Source organism: Hemitrygon akajei, chromosome 19, assembly GCF_048418815.1.
Source record: "Hemitrygon akajei chromosome 19, sHemAka1.3, whole genome shotgun sequence".
In the NCBI taxonomy this organism is placed as follows: domain Eukaryota; kingdom Metazoa; phylum Chordata; class Chondrichthyes; order Myliobatiformes; family Dasyatidae; genus Hemitrygon; species Hemitrygon akajei.
The window spans coordinates 74087364-74107711 of NC_133142.1; the positions used below are offsets into that span (position 1 = coordinate 74087364).

The window sequence follows — 20348 nt, forward strand, 5'->3', positions numbered from 1 at the left end:
ATATGCAGTGGCTGGCCTGCGGGCTCCAGTAGTGGAGAGCAGCATAACTTTTATAAAACTTTCTATTTGGCTTCCAGTCCCTTTTCCATTCAAGCATTTTGAAAAGCATTCTGGTTGCAATAGGAAAGCTGTTGTCCATATCCCCGATGACAGAGATGATTCTGATTACCTTTAGCAGCTAAACAAAGTGAAAATCCCATCGTGATCCTCCCTGCTTCACACTGCAGGCAATAGTTTCCTGATGCGTGCCTGCTTTTGTGTGAAAAATCCGCTTTCCTTATTGTTGCTGTATTTATTTATAGGGGAAGGTGGTGGCAGCTGAACCTATCAACATATTATGTGTGCAGAACCACTTTCTCACAACAATTCCATTTAGCATTGATGTCATTATAAGCAGGCTGTACGTATTTACACTGGGAATTGTTCCAACAGCAGTGACTGTTGCTTTATTTCAGCACTATTACGTGGGATTGTGGATATAAAGGAGACGGATGTTTACAGGTAGGTGGTTTAGGTGCTTTTGGATTTACACACTAATTTCGGCAGAAAGAGGAAGAGTGTGTCCAGGGAAGAAAATCTGCAGTCCTGAAGCAGGGTCTCGGCCCAAAATGTTAACTGTTTATTCATTTCCACAGATGCTGCCTGACCTGCTGAGTCGCTCCAGCATTTCATGTGTGTTGCTTTGGATTTCCAGCATCTGCAAACTTGTTGAGCTTGAAAGAGAGTGACAACAAAGAGGAGAAGAAGTTGAAAGCTGAGCAGGTACAAGGTGAGAGAAAAGACATTTGGAAGAGATAAACGGTCAAAGCAAAACAGTCTTTGACCTATAGGATAGAGGAATGAAAGAACTACAGAAATAGATAAATAGATAAGGAAACTAGAACCAGGGCTTAGAAAGAAACACAAAGAGGGAGAAGCTGAATAAAGCACGAGAGTGAAGGGTGGATGTGGATGTATAAATACTTTGATGAGGCAGTCGACAAGAAATTAAAACTAGTTGCCAAGAGAATAACGTTGGGCACCAGCTGCTGAAGTAGGACGTGGACTCAATGGAACAGGCACTTCCAGCTGAATTGTGAGCCTACATCCCCAAAGGACTCTGGTAAGTAAATTGCATGGAACAATAGAGAAATAAAAGAGAAATGATTAACTAAGGATGGATGAGTGATGATAAGAGGCATAGGTCGAGTGGACAGCCAGAGACTTTTCCTAGAATGGAAATGGCTAATACAAGAGGGCATAATTTTAAGATGATTGGAGGAAAGTATAGAGGGGATGTCCTAGGAGGTTATTTTTAATACAGAATGTTGTGGGGTTATGGGATGCCCTGCCAGGGATGGACGTAGAGGCAGATATATTAGGAACATTTACGAGACTCTGGCACGTGAATGAAAGAAAAATAGAGAGCTGTCTAGGAGGGAAAGGTTAGGTTGATCATGGAATAGGTTAAAATGTCAGTACAACATTGTGGACTGAAGGGCTTGTACTGTGTTCTAGTATTCCATGTCCTTTGTTCTATAAAATACCCCTCAGGAGCACACCGGGGTAAAGTAGGAAGATGTGCATCAGCAGCCCTTTACAGGGCTACCCTGCGTAATGTACAGGTTCTGCTTTTACATATATTCTTAAGTTGATTTTGTATGTGTCAGATTAAACCCAAAAATCCCTTGGTATGATAACCATTCTTCTTAAGCCCATCACCCCTATATTCGGGGGCATAGGACACTGACAACAGTTCACAGGAGTCCTCTGTCCAGGGCTGGTAAAGGTTGATCATCACTGTAGTTTCCATTTTTGCCACAGCACTTCATACATCTGTGAGGCAAAGCTTCTTCCTTTCCCTGGGATGTGGTCTTTGGAGCTTCTGTAGCTCTGGGTTATTATGGGATGGGCTTGCTAGCTTAATGCCCAACCATACGCCTTTTACAAATGTGTTTGGGTCTGTCCATTGCAGAGTTGTAAGGCCATAAGATTTGGGAGCAGAATTAGGCCATTTGGCCCATTGCATCTGCCCTGCCATTTCATCATGTCTGATCCAATATTCCTCTCAGCCCTGATCTTCTGCCTTCTCAACATTTCCCTTCATGTTCTGAGCAGTCAAGAATCTATCAACCTCTGCCTTAAACATACATAATGAGTGGCCTCCATGGCTGCCTGTGGCAAAGAATTCTACAGATTCACCACTCTCTGGTTAAAGAAATTCCTCCTCATTTCTGTTCTAAAAGGACATCCCATTATTCTGAGGCTATGTCCTCTGGTTTTAGACTTACCCGCCATTGGAAACATCCTCTCCGTATCGACTCTATTAAGGCCTTTCGTCATTCAATAGGTTTCAATGAGGTCACCACTCATTCTGCTGAATTCCAGTAAATACGGGCACAGAGCCATCAAATGTTCTTCATATGACAAGTCATTCAATCCTGAAATAATTTTAGTGAACTTCCTTTGAACCCTCTCCAGTTTTACAACATCTTTTCTAAGATAAGGAGCCCAAAACTTAACCTAGGGAATCTTACACAAGGACTCCCAAGTCCCTTTGTGTCTCAGTTTTTTTGTATTTTCTCTCCATTTAGAAAATAAATAGCCCTTTCATATTTTCTACCAAAGTCCATGACCATACACTTCACAACACTGTATTCCATCAGCTGTTTCCTTGCCCATTCTCCTAATCTGTCTAAATCCTTCCATACCCTCTCTACTTCCTCAAAATATTAAGAATATTATTCCTGACGAAGGGTCTCGGCCCGAAACGTTGACTGCTCATTTCAACGGATGCTGCCTGACCTGCTGAGTTCATCCAGCTTGTTTGTATGTGTTGACTTGACCACAGCATCTGCAGTGTACTTTGTGTTTACTTCATCAAAGCTACCTGCCCCTCCACCTATCTTCATATCATCTGCAAACATTGCAACAAAGCCATCAATTCCATCATCCAAATCATTGACATATAATGTGAAAAGAATCAGAACTCTGTGGAACACCACTAGTCACTGGCAGCCAACCAGAAAAGGCTGTCTTCATTCCCACTCTTTGCCTCCTGCCAATCAGCCACAGCTTAATCCACACTAGAGTTTTTTATGTAAAATGCCATGGGCTCATAGCTTGTTAAACGGCCTCTTAGAGTCCAAGTGCACAACATCAAGCGATTTTCCTTTGCCTATCCAGCTTGATATTTCTTCAAAGAATTCCAACAGGTTTGTCAGGCAAAATTTTCCCTTGAGGAGACCATGCTGGCTACAGCCTATTTTATCATGTGCCTCCAAGTACCCTGAGCCCTCATTCTTAATAATGGACTCCAACATCCTCCCAACCACTGAGGTCCAACCAGCTGGCCTATAGTTTCCTTTCTTCTTCCTCTCTCCCTTCTTGAAAAGTAAAGTTACGTTTGCAATTTTCCAGTCTTCCAAAACCATTTCAGAATCTAGTGATTCTTGAAAGTTCATTACTAGTGCCTTCAGGACCTCTTTCAGAACCCTGGGGTGTACCCCATCTGGTCCAGGTGACTTATCTACCTTCAGACCTCTCAGTTTCCCAAGAATCTTCTCTCTAGTTATGTTAACTTCACACACTTCATGCCCCATGACACCTGAAACTTCCACCATATGTGTCTTCCACAGTGAAGACTGATGCAAAATACTTATTCAGTTCATCCGCCATTTCATCGTCCCCCAATGCTACCTCTCCAGCATCATTTTCCAGCAGTCCGATATCCACTCTTCCCTCTCTCTTACACTTCATGTATGGGAAGAAGCTTTTCGTATCCTCTATAATATTATTGGCTTACTTACTGTATATCCTATCTTTACCTCCTTAATGACTTTTTTAGTTGCCTTCAGTTGGTTTTGAAAAATTTCCTAATCCTCTAACTTTCTTCTAATTTTTGTTTTACTATAGGCCTTCTCTTTGGCTTTTATGTTGCCTTTCACTTCTCTTGTTAGCCATGGTTGAGTCACCTTTCCTTTGGAATACTTCTTCCTCTATGGGATGTATATATCTTGTGCTTTCTGAATTGCTTTGAGAGATTCCTTCCCGCTAGGATATTAGTCCCCCCCCCCCCCCCCCCCAGTCCAAGTGAAAACCATCTCTTCTGTACAGGTCCCAATCCTGAGATCCTGCCTTTTAACTTAGCACCTAACTCCCTGAACTCCCTATGCAGAACCTCATCACTCATCCGACCCACGTCATTGGTACCTACATGGACAGGACTTGTGGCTGTTCATCCTCCCACTGAGGAATGCCAAGGACTCGATCTGAGATATCCCAGATCCTGGCACCCAGGAGGTAACATACCATCTGGGAATCTTGTTCTAGCCCACAGAACCTCCAGTCCATTCCCCTAACTAATATATGGCCTATTATCACAGCGTGCCTCTTCTTTCCCCCTCTCTTCTGAGTCACAGAGCCAGACTCAGTGCCAGAGACCTGACCACTGTAACTTTCCTCTGTTAGATCATCCCCCTTGACAATTTCCAAAGTGATATACCTGTTGTTGAGGGGGACGACCACTGAGGTACTCTGCACTGGCTCCTTAACCCTTTTCCCTTCCTGACTGTTACCCAGTTTCCTGTATCTTGTACCTTGGGTGTAACTACCTCTCTGTATGTCATCTATCACCAGTTTCAGCTCCAACTCCTTAACATGGTTTGTTAGAAGCTACAGCTGGATACATTTCCCGCAGTTGTAGTGGTTAAGGGTACTGGAGGGCTCTCTTCGTTCCCACATCCCTCAAGAGGAGCACTGCACTATTCTGTCTGACCTCTCTGCTGTCCGAGCTGAGCAGATATAAAGTAGAGAAGACACACTGAGCTTTTCTTTCCTTTGCTTTCTCTGAGTGAAGCCTCAAAGAGCTAACGCCTTAAGATCACCACTCTGACTATGTCCACTCAGACCACGGCCGCTGCACTTGTCCCTGCCTTCCTTTAATTAATTAATTATGCTAACCAATCCTCTATGAATGGCACAAGAGTAAGAAGAATGAACAAGTATTTAAAGTGGAAGGAGACAGAAAATGAGTTCTCCTGTTCAGAGGTATGAATTGTATGTCAAACATCAGAATCAGGTTTAAAATCACTAGCATATGTTGTAAAATTTGTTATCTGTGACAACAGTACCTTGCAATACATAATAATTTTTAAAACCCAAAATTACAAATTAAAATATACACATTGAGTGTGGATCTTTCAGGCTCATGTGCCTTCTTAATGGGAGCAATGACTAAAAGGACATGGCCGAGCTGACGGGGACCCGTGATGATAGACGCCGCCTTTTTGAGGTGTTGCTTTCTGAAGCAGTCCTGGCTGCTGGAGAGACCCGTGTCCATGTTGGAACAGGCTGCAGCTTCCAACCCTGTGCAGAGGCCCCTCTATACCAGATGGTATGCAACCAGTTAGAATGCTCTCCACTTTTGAATTTAATAATATTATCAGAATTTGTTCATCTACACAGGTGTCTGAAGTTGGGTGTTCACTACCCACGGATAGCTTGTATATAAACATTAAGGTAGCACCCTGTTACCACTGCCCTAAGCTGTCAGTTTAGATCATCAGTTAAAGCTGTTGGAAGCCATGTGCCTCAGGTATGATCTTGAAATCCTTTTTCTCTAATACAACAAAGATAGGAGATCTCTTCCATCTCAGCATAGTGGAAGCAAGAGTTGTTGCTGCTCCCTCTCAGCACTAGGGGTGTGGGTTTGATCCTGATGTTGAGCGCATTCTCTGTGGTGTTTGCCCTCCAGTCTTCACTCAGTGCTGCCCTCTGGTGTTCACTCAGTGCTGCCCTCTGGCATTCACTTGTGCTGCCCTCTGGTGTTCACTCAGTGCTACCCTCTGGCATTCACTTGTGCTGCCCTCTGGTGTTCACTCAGTGCTGCCCTCTGGTGTTCACTCAGTGCTGCCCTCTGGCATTCACTTGTGCTGCCCTCTGGTGTTCACTCAGTGCTACCCTCTGGCATTCACTTGTGCTGCCCTCTGGTGTTCACTCAGTGCTACCCTCTGGCGTTCACTCGGTGCTGCCCTCTGGCGTTCAGTCGGTGCTGCCCTCTGGCGTTCACTCAGTGCTGTCCTCTGGCATTCACTCAGTGCTGTCCTCTGGCGTTCACTCGGTGCTGCCCTCTGGCGTTCACTCAGTGCTGCCTTCTGGTGTTCACTCAGTGCTGCCTTCTGGCGTTTACTTGGTGCTGCTCTCCGGTGTTCACTTGGTGCTATCCTCCAGTATTTACTTGGTGCTATCCTCCAGTATTTACTTGGTGCTGCCCTCCAGTGGTTGCTTGGTGGTGCTCTCCAGTGTTCACTTGGTGCTGCCCTCTGGTGTTCACTTCATGCTGCCCTCCAGTGTTCACTCGGTGATGCTCTCTCTCTCCCCCCTGGATGTATGACAGCCTTCTTATTTTCAATGGGTTCGATTGGGGTCCTTTGCTTCATGGCTGTCTGTAAGGAGACAAATCACAAGGTTGTATAAAGTATACATACTTTGATTATAAAATGTACATTGAACCTTGAACTTCAGTTGTGCTATGGGATTGCTTTGTTGGGAGCCATTATAGGTCAGTCATGCTCGATGGCTTCCTTCTGTGCTGTTATAAGTAAGTATACCTGCTGATCTCACCTGCAAATCTTCTATGAGTTTCCAACTTTCACTTAATCCATTTTATCTTATCACAGAGCCGTTGGGAGAGTTGGGGTGTAAGGGAGGGGAACCGTGACTGCATATCACTGTTCCCCTCCCTCACTAGGTAATGTTAGAGATCTAGAAGATTATAAGGCTACTAGGAAGGAGCTTAAGAAGGAATTTAGGAGAGCCAGAAGGGTCCATGAGAAGGCCTTGGCAGGCAGAATTAAGGAAAACCCCAAGGCATTCTACATGTATGTGATGAGCAAGAGGATAAGATGTGAAAGAATAGGACCTATCAAGTGTGACAGTGGGAAAGTGTGTCTGGAACCAGAGGAAATAGCAGAGGTACTTAATGAATACTTTACTTCAGTATTCACTATGGAAAAAGATCTTAGTAATTGTAGTGACGACTTGCAGCAGACTGAAAAGCTTGAGCATGTAGATATTAAGAAAGAGGATGTGCTGGAGCTTTTGGAAAGTATCAAGTTGGATAAGTCGCTGGGACCAGACAAAATATACCCCAGGCTACTGTGGGAGACAAGGGATGAGATTGCTGAGCCTCTGGTGATGATCTTTGCATCATCAATGGGGATCGAAGAGGTTCCCGAGGATTGGAGGGTTGAAGATGTTGTTCCTTTATTCAAGAAAGGGAGTACAGATTGACCAGGAAATTATAGACCAGTGAGTCTTACCTCAGTGGTTGGTAAGTTGATGGAGAAGATCCTGAGAGGCAGGATTTATGAACATTTGGAGAGGTATAATATGATTAGGAGTAGTCAGCATGGCTTTGTCAAGGGCAGGTAATGCCTTACGAGCCTGATTGAAATTTTTGAGGATGTGACTAACACGTTGATGAAGGAAGAGATGTAGAAGTAGTGTATATGGATTTCAGCAAGGCATTTGATAAGGTACCCTATGCAAGGCTTATTGAGAAAGTAAGTAGGCATGGGATCCAAGTGGACATTGCTTTGTGGATCCAGAACTGGCTTGCCCACAGAAGGCAAAGAATGGTTGTAGACAGGTCATATTCTGCATGGAGGTCAGTCACCAGTGGAGTACCTCAGGGATCTGTTCTGGGACCCTTATTCTTCGTGATTTTTATAAATGACCTGGATGAGGAAGTGGAGGGATGGGTTAGTAAGTTAGCTGATGACACAAAGGTTGGAGGTGTTGTGGATAGTGTGGTGGGCAGGCAGGGGTTACAGCGGGACATTGATAGGATGCAAAACTGGGCTGAAAAGTGGCAGATGGAGTTCAACCCAGATAAGTGTGAGGTGGTTCATTTTGGTAGGTCAAATATGATGGCAAGATATAGTATTAATGGTAAGACCCTTGGCAGTGTGAAGGATCAGAGGGATCTTGGAGTCCAAGTGCATCTGTGTAGGTTGACTCCGTGGTTAAGAAGGCATACGGTGTATTGGCCTTCATCAATCATGGAATTGAATTTAGGAGCTGAGAGGTAATGTTGCAGCTATATAGGACCCTGGTCAGACCCCACTTGGAGTACTGTGCTCAGTTCTGGTCGCCTTACTACAAGAAGGATGTGGAAGCCATAGAAAGGGTACAGAGGAGATTTACAAGGATGTTGCTTGGATTGGGGAGCATGTCTTATGAGAATAGGTTGAGTGAACTCGGCCTTTTCTCCTTGGAGTGACAGAGGATGAGAGGTGACCTGATAGAGGTGTATAAGATGATGAGAGGCATTGATCGTGTGGATAGTCATTTTCCCAGGGCTGAAATGGTTGCCACAAGAGGACACAGGTTTAAGGTGCTGGGGAGTAGGTACAGAGGAGATATCAGGGTTAAGTTTTTTCCTCAGTGAGTGGTGAATGCGTGGAATGGGCTGCCAGCAAAGGTGGTGGAGGCGGATACAATAGGGTCTTTTAAGAGGCTTTTGGATAGGTACATGAAGCTTAGAAAAATAGAGGGCTATAGGTAAGCCTAGTAATTTCTGAGGAAGGCATCTGTTCCGCACAGCTTTGTGGGCCAAAGGGCCTGTATTGTGCTGTAGGTTTTCTGTTTCTCTATCAGCAAAGAGTGTTAGGAGTTTGGAGACCTGAAATTAGAGTCCTTTGCATCTGCATAGGACGATGACTTAGCATTCTACTCCAACCATGAGAGTTGCTGGGATTGGAGCAAAGAACAGAAACAACTATCTAATATGGATAATTCACTCACCACAATGTTGAACAAATTCTACAACCTACAGACTCACTTTTAACGACATTTTACAACTCATGTTCTCAGTATTATTTTTGTAATTGCAGAATTCAACATCCTTTGCACATTAATTGTTTATCAGTCTTTGTTTCTGTATAAATATTTTGTGTAAATCCTATTGTATTTCATTATTTTCCTGTAAATGCATGGAAGAAAATGAATCTCAAAGTAGTGTATGGTAACATATAGTGCATGTACTTTGATAACAAACTTGACTTTGATTTTGACATTGACAGCCGTTGCTGATAACTCACAGAAGCTCTTGAAAGCCTGGTTTTGAAAGAGCTGACCTATTCTGAATCAATCCCATCAATCATGGTAATCAGAAATACACAATGCATGTTCTCATAATGAAAATAGGACTTTGTAGCTACAAGAACTGTTCAGCGGTCTTTAATACAATAAGTGTACCAATTGTTCCTGCTCCAAATTTGTAGTTTGTATGTCTGTTATGACCAACTACATTCTCCCCGTGACCACATGGGTTTCTTGCAGGTGCTTGGTTTCCTTCCATAGATCAAAGATGTACCTATAGGTTGGTTAATTGATCATTGTAAATTAGGCTAGGGTTACATCAGGGGTTGCTGGGTAGTGTGGCTCAAAGGTCCAGAAGGACTTATTCCACACTGTATCTCGATCAATCAATAAACAAAAAGTAAGTAAACTAACTAACTGGACCTGCAGCAGAAAGCACAGCGAGTTTCAGGTTGTTTTATCGCTCTGATTCGTTTTTAACCTGCAATTGTAAGGTTAGCACTCTCTCACATATAAATATTCAGGGATTTATCAAGCTCCAGACATTTTAACCGCAGGTGTACAAAATACACTAGTAAATTTTTCATATCAAACGTCTATTCCATACATATCACCAATAGAACCAAGGCACACTCTGTGATAATAGAATAACAAGCATGAACTTAATAATGTACGGCAGTTTTCTAATCTCCAATAATCATTTTAATGCTGTAGTTATTGCCTTTTCAATCTCTATTATCTCTTGGCCTCTTCCAATCATTTTATTATTTCATGATATTGCTTTCCGAAGGCTTTCAGTTGTTCTGTTTCTTCCCTCATTCTATAGAAATATGTCGGCCCTAGACTCCCCCAGAATCTAATGTAATCACTTAGCATGACATATCCATTCATAACTTGACTTAACACATTGTGCGCTGATTCCAAGCACCTGAGATTCACTTCATGTGGATTCACTGTTAGAATGAGCTGGACGATTTCTCACTTCTGTTTGTTCCCTCACTACATTCTGTAGAGTTCATCTATTGGTTGTCAATGTTCAAAGTAAGTTTATACTATATACTACTCAGATGCATTTTTAAGGGCATTCACAGTAAAACAAAGAAATACATTAGAAGCAATGAAAACCTGCACACAAAGGCTGATAAATGTTCAAAAGAAGACAATCAGTACAAATACAAAAAAATAGTAAATAAATAATACTGAGAACATGAATTGTAGAGTCCTTGAAGGTGAGTTCATAGGTTGTGGAATCAGTTCAGCGTTGAGGTGAATGAAGTTATCTATGCCTGTTCAGGGGCCTGATGCCTGATGGTTTTTGAACCTGGTGCTGTGGGACCTATGGCTCCTGTACCACTTCCTAATGGCAGCTGCAAGGAACATGGCCTGGATGTTGGGGGCCCTTGATGCTGCTTTCCTGTGACAGCATGTCTTGTAGCTGTGCTCAACGGGTCTTTCAGACAGTCAACATTTCAGGTCAAGATGAAGTCCAAAACAATGACTTTCCATTTCCATCTACAAATACTGTCTGAAATGCTGAGCTTCTCCAGCATTTTGTTTGTTTCTCTTTTAACGTCAAACTTTGGAGTCTGTTGGGGGAGATGGCTCATCAGGTGAAGGCAGCAGTAGCCAGGATCATGGCACCGTGGGTGGCTCTGCTGCGCATGAGGGCAAGAAAAAGAGTGGCGGAGCTGTTGTGGTAGGGGATTCCATGGTAAGGGGAATAGAGAGGAGCTTCTGTGGCCGTAAATGGGTGTGTTGCCTCCCGGGTGCAAGGGTCAGAGATGTCTCAGAGAGGCTACAGGGCATTCTGAAAGGGGAGGGTGAGCAGCCGACTGTCGTGGTGCTTGTAGGTACTAATGATATAGGAGGAAAGCGGGATGAGGTCCTACAATCTGAATTAGGGAGTTAGGAGACAAATTAAAGAGTAGGACCTCAAAGGTAATCATCCCAGGATTATTACCGGTGCCACGTGCGAGCCCCAGTTGGAATAGCAGGATAGCTAGAATGAGTATGTGGCTTGAGCAGTGGTGCAGGAGGGAGGGGTTCAGATTCTTGGGGCATTGGAACCGCTTCTGGGGGAGGTGGGACCAGTACCGTCCGGACGGCCTACATCTGGGCAGGGCCGGAATCAATGTCCTAGGAGATTGTTTGCTAGTGCTGTTGGGGAGGTTTTAAACTAATATGGCAGGAGGATGGGAACCCACACAGAAAAGAAGAGGGAAGTGATACTGAGACCAAAGCTAGAGTTAGTGAAGAAAGAATTAACAGTAGATTGCATAAAAGTAAACTGCAAAAATCGCATAGGTCACTAGATTCTAAAAGGACAATGAGTATAGAGGCACTTTATCTAAACCCCCGTAGTATTAGAAACAAGGTTAGTGAACTTGTGGCACAGATCAGCACCAAGGCACATGATTTAGTGGCCATTACAGAAACCTGGTTGCAAGGTGGAGATGACTGGGAATTAAATATCCAAGGGTATCAGGTAATACAGAAAGATAGGCAGGAAGGCAGAGGAGGTGGGGTGGCGCTCTTGATTAGGGATGAGATCAGGGCGATTATGAGAGACAATATAAAATCTACAGAGCAGAATGTTGAGTCCATCTGGGTAGAGATTAAGAATAGTAAAGGAAAAAAATCACTGGTGGGAGTTGTCTATAGGCCATCTAATAAAAATATTGCAATGGCAGAGGCGATTAACCAAGGCCTGTAACTGAGGCCTGTAAGAACGGAATGGCAGTTGTCATGGGGGATTTTAACTCCCACATAGATTGGGTGAATCAAGTTGGTCAAGGAAGTCTTGAGGAGGACTTCATAGAATGCATCCGTGATGCCTTTCCTGAGCAGCATGTTAGTGAACCTACCAGGGAAAATATTATCTTAGATCTGGTCCTGTGCAATGAGACTGGTAAGATTAACAATCTTGTAGTCGGGGATCCTCTTGGAAAGAGTGATCATAGTACAATTGAATTTCGCATTCAGATGGAGGATGAAATAGTTAGATTTAAAACTAGTGTATTATGCTTGAACAAGGGAGACTACAACAGGATGAGGGAGGAGTTGGCTAATGTGGATTGGGAGCACAGGTTATTTGGTAGGACAGCTGAGGAACAGTGGAATACTTTCAGAGAGATTTTTCACAGTTTCACAAAAGTATATTTCAGACAAAAGTAAGGACAGTAAGTGTGGGGAGAGACAGTCTTGGATAACTAAGGAAATAAAAGTTAGTATCAAATTAAAAGCTCATGTTTACAAAGTCGCAAAGAGTAGTGGGAGACTGGAGGATCGGGAAAACTTTAAAAAGCAACAGGGAACAACTAGACAAGAAATAAAGAAAAGGAAGATAGAGAATGAAAGTAAATTAGCACAAAGCATAAAAACAGTTAGCAAAAGTTTTTATAAATATATAAAGCAGAAGAGGGTGGCTAAAGTCAACGTAGGGCCCTCGGAAGACGAGAAGTGGAAATTGATATTGGGTGATAAGGATATGGCTGAGGCATTGAACAACTATTTTGTGTCAGTCATCACGGTGGAGGACACGTCTAAAATGCCAGAGAAGGATGTTATGGATGAAATGGGAGATGAGGACCTCGATAAAATCACTGTCACTAAAGAGATAGTGATGAGCAAACTAGAGGGCCTGAAGGTAGATAAGTCCCCTGGTCCTGATGGGATGCATCCCAGAGTGCTGAGGTTATTGGCGGAGGTTATAGTAGATGCGTTGGTAATCATTTATCAAAACTCTCTAGACTCTGGGCAGGTCCTGGTGGATTGAAAGACAGCAAATGTCACACCACTTTTTAAAAAAGGATGCAGGCAAAAGATAGGCAACTATAGGCCAGTTAGCTTAACATCTGTAGTCGGGAAAATGCTTGAAGCTGTCATTAAGGAAGAAATAGTGAAACATTTAGAAAGGAGTGGTTCCATTAGACAGATGCAGCATGGATTCAGAAAGGGCAGGTCCTGTTTGACAAACTTACTGGAGTTCTTTGAGGACATAATGAGTGCTGTGGATAGAGGGGAACAGGTGGATGTCGTATACATGGATTTCCAGAGGTGTTTGATAAGGTGCCGCACAAGAGTCTTATAAATAAGATATGGATTCATGGAGTTGGAGGAAGTGTATTGGCATGGATAGTGGATTGGTTAACCGATAGAAGGCAGAGAGTTGGTATAAATGGGTGTTTCTCCGGTTGGCAGTCAGTGGTGAGTGGGGTACCGCAGGGGTCGGTGCTGGGCCCGCAGCTGTTTACCATTTACATTGATGATTTGGAAGAGGGGACTGAGTGTAGTGCAGCAAAATTTGCTGATGACACTAACTGGGTGGAAAAGCAAATTGTACAGAGGATGTGGAGAGTCTGCAGAGGGATATGGATAGGTTAAGTGAGTGGGCCAAGGTCTGGCAGATGGAATACAATGTTGGTAAATGCAAGATCATCCACTTTGGAAGGAATAATAGAGGAGTAGATTATTATTTAAGTGGTGAAGGATTGTAGCATGCTGTTGTGCAGAGGGACTTGGGAGTGCTTGTTCTTGAATCGCAAAAAGTTGGCTTGCAGGTACAACAGGCTATTAAGAAGGCAAACAGAATGTTGGCCTTCATTGCTAGAGGGATTGAATTCAAGAGCAGGGAGGTCATGCTGCAACTGTACAGGGTATTGGTGAGGCCGCACCTGGAGTACTGCGTGCAGTTCTGGTCTCTATACTCGAGGAAGGATATACTGGCTTTGGAGGCAGTGCAGAGGAGGTTCACCAGGTTGATTCCAGGGATGAAGGGGTTAACCTATGAGGAGAGATTGAGTTGCCTGGGACTATACTCTCTGGAGTTCAGAAAAATGAGGGGGATCTTATAGAAACATACAAAATTTTGAAAGGGATAGATAAGATAGAAGTAGGAAAGTTGTTTCCATTGGTAGGTGAGACTAGAACTAGAGGACATTGCCTCAAGATTCAGGGGAGAAGATTTAGGACGGAGATGAGGAGAAACTGTTTTTCCCAGAGGGTGGTGAATCTGTGGAATTCTCTGCCCAGGGAAGCAGTTGAGGCTTCTTCACTAAATATATTTAAGATACAGTTAGATAGGTTTTTACATAGTAGGGGAATTAAGAGCTATGAGGAAAAAGTAGGTAGATGGAGCTGAGTTTACGGACAGATCAGCCATGATCTTATTGAATGGCGGGGCAGGCTCGATGGGCCGGATGACCTACTCCTGCTCCTATTTCTTATGTTCTTATTAACTCATTTGGGAAGTGAAGGAAGCCATTTTTAGTAATGGATATTGAAATCCTTGCCCAGAGTACATTTTGTGTGCATCAGTAACTTATGCAGGCAGTGCTCCAAGTGGCTGAATTATGAGCGGGGATTGGCAAAGGAGGGTTTCTTGCTCACGTTTTGCTTAATGTCATGAGTACTTCATGAAGTCAGGAGTCAAGATTGAAGTTATGACATAATGATAGGGGATTCAAGGATATTAACTAAATGAAATGGTACGCCATACAACACCCGGTCTGCTGTTTGACTGGTTTGTGGGACAAAGCTCCTAATCCTGATTATTATAAGGATGACTAGAGGGGGTGGATGTGGAGAGGAATGTTTCCTATGGTGGTGGTACCCAGAACTAGATGGCACAGCCTCAAAATTGACGTTTTAGAACAGAGGAAAGGAGGAATTTTATTTAGCCAGAGAGTAGTGAATCCGTGGATTGCTCTGTCATAGACAGCAGTGGAAACCAAGTCAGTGGGTGTATTTAAGACAGAAGTTGACAGTTTCCTGATCGGTCAGTGTATCAAAGGATTTGGCAAGAAGGCAGGTGTATGGGGCTGAGTGGGATCCAGGATCAGTCGTGATGGAATGGCACAGCAGACTCAATGGGCTGAATGGCCTGAATCTGCTCCTTTGTTTTATGGTCTTATTGACCTTGGGCTCAATTGGTTTGGATATATCTCTGCCTCTGCTGCATCAGGTGTCAGGTTTGATGTTGGCTGATCTTTTCAGTTCTGTTCTTATCCTTATTTATTGTATTAGTTTGATGATAATGACTAGATTTCTCAGCCATTTCTGAGCAGACAGTATTTAGGAGGCAGACATATTGCTATGGGTTTACAATTACATGTAGGTTAGGCTGAGAAAGCTGTTAATGAAATTCAGCAAAAATTTCCTGACAATCTGGAAGTTTCATGGTCATAGTAAGTTTTTATTCCAGATGTATTTAATTGTTCCAGCTGTTAAGGATCAAAATGATCTTTTAATCATCAGTCCAGTTACAACTTCTACCACTTTGCTGCACACTTTTGTTATTCTTCAGCTTTGCAGAAAACTACTCACCATGAGTCCTTTGTCAACCCTCAAAGACCTTCCTCCAACATTTTGTGTGTGTTCCTTCTGACACTATCTGCACAAAACCACCTGATACATCCAACTCAAAGCAAATATTGCAGATCTGGAAACCTGAAGTAAAACCATAAGCTGCTGAGGACACTCCACGGGTCAGGCAGATTCCTTGGCGAGAGGATATTCCAATCTCAAGTTACTGATCATTCATCAGAATTTCCTCTCTAACCATCAACATTACCAGCATTTTCTGCTCAAGTTCAACATACACCTCGTATCAGAATCAGAGCTACGTTTATTGTCACTGACATGGATCGTGAAACTTGTTGTTTTGTGTCAGGCATAACAAATTACTATAAGCTGTAATAAAAATAAATTCATAAATAGCAAGGTGTTCATGGATTCATGCGCCATTCAGTAATCTGATGGCGGAGAGAATTAACCTATTCCTAAAACATTGCGTGTGGGTCTTCTAGTTCCTGTACCCACTTCCTGATGGTAGTAATGAAAAGATGGTGAACATCCTGAGTGATGAATGCCACTTTTTAGTGGCACTGCCTTTTGAAGTTGTCCCCAGTGGTGTAGAGGCGAGTGCCCATGATGGAGCTAGCTGAGTCTACAACCCTCTGTAGCTTTCCTCAATCCAGTGTATTGGAGCCTTTCTATCAGGAAATGTTATCTCCCGGGAACTTACCTCTGCTCACCCTTTCCACTGATGACTTCTCAATGAGGAGTGGTATGTGTTCTCCAATTTCCCCTTCCTGATGTCCCAATTCTTTGCACCAATAAAGCATCTGCTCTAATCTCTGGAGACGACATTGTAGGTGAGTTAGATTTTTACTTCCATTCTTCCTGGCTCACTTTTTCTCTTTCTCTTACTCTACGTTCCTTTTGCTACTCCTGGATAAACATACCCATGGCAACAGGGTTACTATGCTGCAAATAGCACTGGGGACTGTGGTTAATTTTCTTGTTTCCAGGTGGAGTAGTCTGCTTGCTCGGGTGAATGTCAACCTGCTAGCACGGATCAGAGACCTCCTTACAATGTTTGACAGAGTAGCTAATGAATACTGAGTCGCCAAGGATTCTTTAAAACATGTTTCTTTTCGTCCACAATGTGTTTACGCAGTAAGTTACGGAACATAAAACATTTACACACAAAGGTACCCAGGCTGAAACATCTCTGCTTCAGGTTTTAAGCCAAATGCATTTGAGTAAATATAGCAATGCAATTCGATGTTTTATAAGCTTGCGTATTGATAAGCACTATATTTGATTGCCTAGAAGAAGTCGTGTCGTTTTTTATTGTTTCACCTCTTACGGGAGCGGAGTTCAAAAGTCAAGTGGTTAATGGAAGTGAAGCTTATTTGCATAAAGTAACCTGTTGTGGGAATACTCTAATGGCCTGTTAAATGCACAGCAAAGGAAATGATGTAATTTTGGTTGAAAGTGGAAGGTGTTTGTTTTCAAAGAGTCTTTCTCCTTTGTTTCCTGATTTTTGAGCACAAAACTCTGAGTTTACGGATCATATAGCAATGACAAAACAAGGTTTTGCTGAGGATTGAATTGCAGAACGACCTACATACAACACTGAGCAGACAGGTACGCGCTCGTTCAGGAGGATATAAAACAATGCATACCACTTCCATTGTAAACAGCAAGTTTCTTAAGGGAATTAGTGCCAGCATGCAGTTGTGACAAAGTGAAATATTGGGCAAACTCGCCAGTAATGGTAAATAGCTAACGAGATTAATTTTACCTCTCTTTTGACTATCTTGTTTACAATGATCAGATATTCTGCTTTGTTTTGATCATCTAGAGCTGTGACTTAATGTAATAAACCTTGGCCAAGGCCCATTATACAGAATGCTATCAAAAGTCGGAACGATAGAAGTGAGGAAGCAGAGCCAACAGTTGCAGAAAGCTTATGAGTTTCGGATTCAAGAGAACAGAGGAAGCTATTGAAGAAGGAAAAGACAGAAGGAGATGAGAGGTTGTACAGGTTTGAGATTGGGTGGATTGATGATATCTTAACGGAGAGCACCAGCAGTTAATTCAGAGAGTATTAATTACCCCGTCAGATACGGAATGATCGGTAAGTTAGTGTATTTGAGACCAAGATGGGTATTTGGACATCCAGCAAGATGAAAAGCAACCAAAGTAAATCGAAAGTAGAAAATGTAGTGGCTTCTCAGCAAATCACGCAGTATCTATGGAGTGAGAAGTGGATTTAACATTTTGAGTTGAAACCTGAATTCCTCTAAGGCATATATGTCAAACTCAAGGCCCGCGGGCCAAATCCGGCCTGCGGTGGAATTATCTTTGGCCCGCGAGATAATATCTAATTACTATTAAAGCTGGCCCCAGTAATCGAAGCGCCTATGGTGTATGATATGGCTAATGCTGAGTTTATTCAGGTACCAGGTTTTCAGGGTTTTTAGTGTTTATTCGGCAGTCTTGCTCGGCAGTCTTCTTCATAAGAAACGGAATTTGTAAAGTGAAACACTTTGTAGTTATAGCAGAGACTGAGACACATGAGAGCAGGCTGAAAAAATGGAGGCAACGAAAGCTGCGTTCGCACACGTCCGACTGATCCGGCCCGCATGAAGCTGCATTTTGCTCAATCCGGCCCATGACCTAAAATGAGTTTGACACCCCTGCTCTAAGGTGTGTACTTAATTGGCTGTCAGTGCTTTAAGATATTATGAGTACTTACACAGTGGCCATTTTATTAGGTACACATGTGTACCTGCTTGTTAATGCAAATATCTAATCAGCCAATCATGTGGCAGCATGAAAGTGTGCAGACATGGTCAGGAGGTTCAATTGTTGTTCAGACCTAACATCAGAATGGGTAAGACATGTGATCTAAGTGACTTTGACCATAGAATGATTGGTGTCAGACGGAATGGTTTGAGTATCTCAGAACCTGTTGATCTCCTGAGACTCTCACACATAACAGTCTCTAGAATTTACAGAGAATGGTGCAAAAGATGATGACAGAATTGAACTCTGAACTCCAATGCTAGGAGCTGTTATAGCACCACGCTAACCCCAATGCTACCGTGATGTCCAATTATTGGAAAAAAGTGGGAACGTACTCCCAAGAGAACATGGAAGAAGTGAGACAGGCTGGTGAGGAACAGGGCCAGTAGGAGACATTTTCAGTGTGCAGGAGCACCAGCAAGCACATCTGGAGTTACAATGAACTTCTAGTAGGAAATTGCCACTGAATCCCTAAGGACATGAAGAAATCTGAAAATCATGTTCCTTCTCGGCCTCCCTAATGCAACAGTGAGCAGCTAAGCATAAGATTTGATAAAATTCTGCAGTAGCAGTCTAGTCATATTAATATCTGACAGCTGAGAGTGACCAAATCTTCATCATTATGGACAAAGCAGTTAAGGTGCACACAAGGAAGAGGTCAAAGTTCCCAGTCAGGGTGAAGGGTACAAGATCAGGTGTTGCTCTTGCAAGTGCAAATTATTTTGGGGAAACAGAGGGAAAGAAATCTTGCTGTCTATGAGCAAATACAAAGTCATTTTTGAGGTTAAAAATCTCACTGCTAACCTGATTTCAACTGCGCGTTACATTTTTGAGAGTTGTGTGAGTTAATATAAACCCACTTGACCTGCATCTATTGGAGGATAGCAATGAGTCTCAATTTCAACAAGATGATGCATGAATTTGGAAATACTTGAAGGAATTAGCTCTTGAAATTCAGGAGGAAGAGGATGAGAAAGTTGTAAAACCGCTGTGTCCCTACATTCTAGGTTAATTGACAAATTTGTAGTACCCACGATAAATATGTCAAATGTATCAAAATTCACAGTATTAGACTATAGTCCATTTTATATGTTCATAGATGTCCAGTATGGTTTGAAATGTAAAGGAGTTGTTTGGAGATCTTTCTTAACAAAGAGACTTGTTGAAGTTCAGAACACTAAGCTCTGGAAAATGTCTGGCTATACAAGCTCCTGAAATCTTTGTCTTCATCTAATTGGCCTGGCAAGGTAGCGTAGCAGTTAGCGTAACACTATTACAGCACTTGCAACCCTGGTTCATTGCTGTTTGTAAGGAGTTTATATATTGTCCTGTGTGTGGGTGGGGGGGGAGGGTTCTTACAGGTGCTCTGGTTTCCTCTCACATTCCAACGATGTAGAGGTTGGTGGATTAATTGGTCACATTGGTGTATTTGGGTAGCTTGTTGGGCTGGAAGAGCCCAATTCTAACCACTCACGCCTCTCAGATTTTCATTGATTACACAGCTATGCATTCAACTACAAATATCATAAGTTCTGGAATGTCCTCCTTAAATACTCTAGTTTTCAATTCCACTTCATTTATGATGCACCTTAAAATCTGCTACTTGGGCCAAGCTTGTTGCTATCTAATCTAAGTCTCATACTTTATTTGAGAACTCTCCTGTGAGATGTCTTGGGGATATTTTAATACATTAACACACTGTCCCTGAAGAAAAAAAATGGCTAAAGATTCAAAGCTTTGAAAAATACAGAGCTGATGGATGATAGTGCAGCAGTGCATTTATTTTGAAGTGCTCCAGCAAAGATGTGATGGGCAAACAGCCTTTGATATAAGCTACTTTGGTTTTATAGAGTAGGAATGCTCTCCTGAAGATGAGATTATCAAAATCCAATTGTGGAAGCTTTACCTCAAACCGAGAGCTTTTGATCCTGGATCCTAAAGATGGGAAATAGTTTCACTAATTGGCATTAAGAATCCTAAATTCCCTAAATCAGTAGGTTTGTAAATCTGTGCTTTTTGTTTTGCTCCAAGGTTTGGAAGAAATATTTTGCTGAAAACTTATCAATGTGATTTGCATCTATAGAGTTACAGTAAGAAGATGTGGTCCATGGATGCTCAGCAAAGTGGACGAGTTGATGCTGAGGAAGAGGCAATATCATTCAGCAAGG

At 42.7% G+C, this 20348-nt stretch overlaps 1 protein-coding gene across 12 annotated transcripts in view; it reads left to right on the top strand.

Annotated features, from left to right (window-relative positions):
• Positions 1-358: 358 nt before the first annotated feature.
• The window catches only part of LOC140742071 (uncharacterized), a 42138-nt gene continuing 22148 nt past the window's right edge, over positions 359-20348 (top strand). For 4 of the 12 annotated variants that reach the window (XR_012102202.1, XM_073072868.1, XM_073072878.1 and 1 more), the window contains exons 1-2: positions 17040-17146; positions 20264-20347. Coding sequence is in view for 10 of the 12 variants with exons in the window: in XM_073072868.1 (XP_072928969.1) it covers positions 17144-17146; positions 20264-20347 (87 nt within the window). In the remaining 2 variants the exon portion in view is untranslated. The other 8 variants (XM_073072871.1, XR_012102203.1, XM_073072875.1 and 5 more) reach the window with 8 other exon arrangements.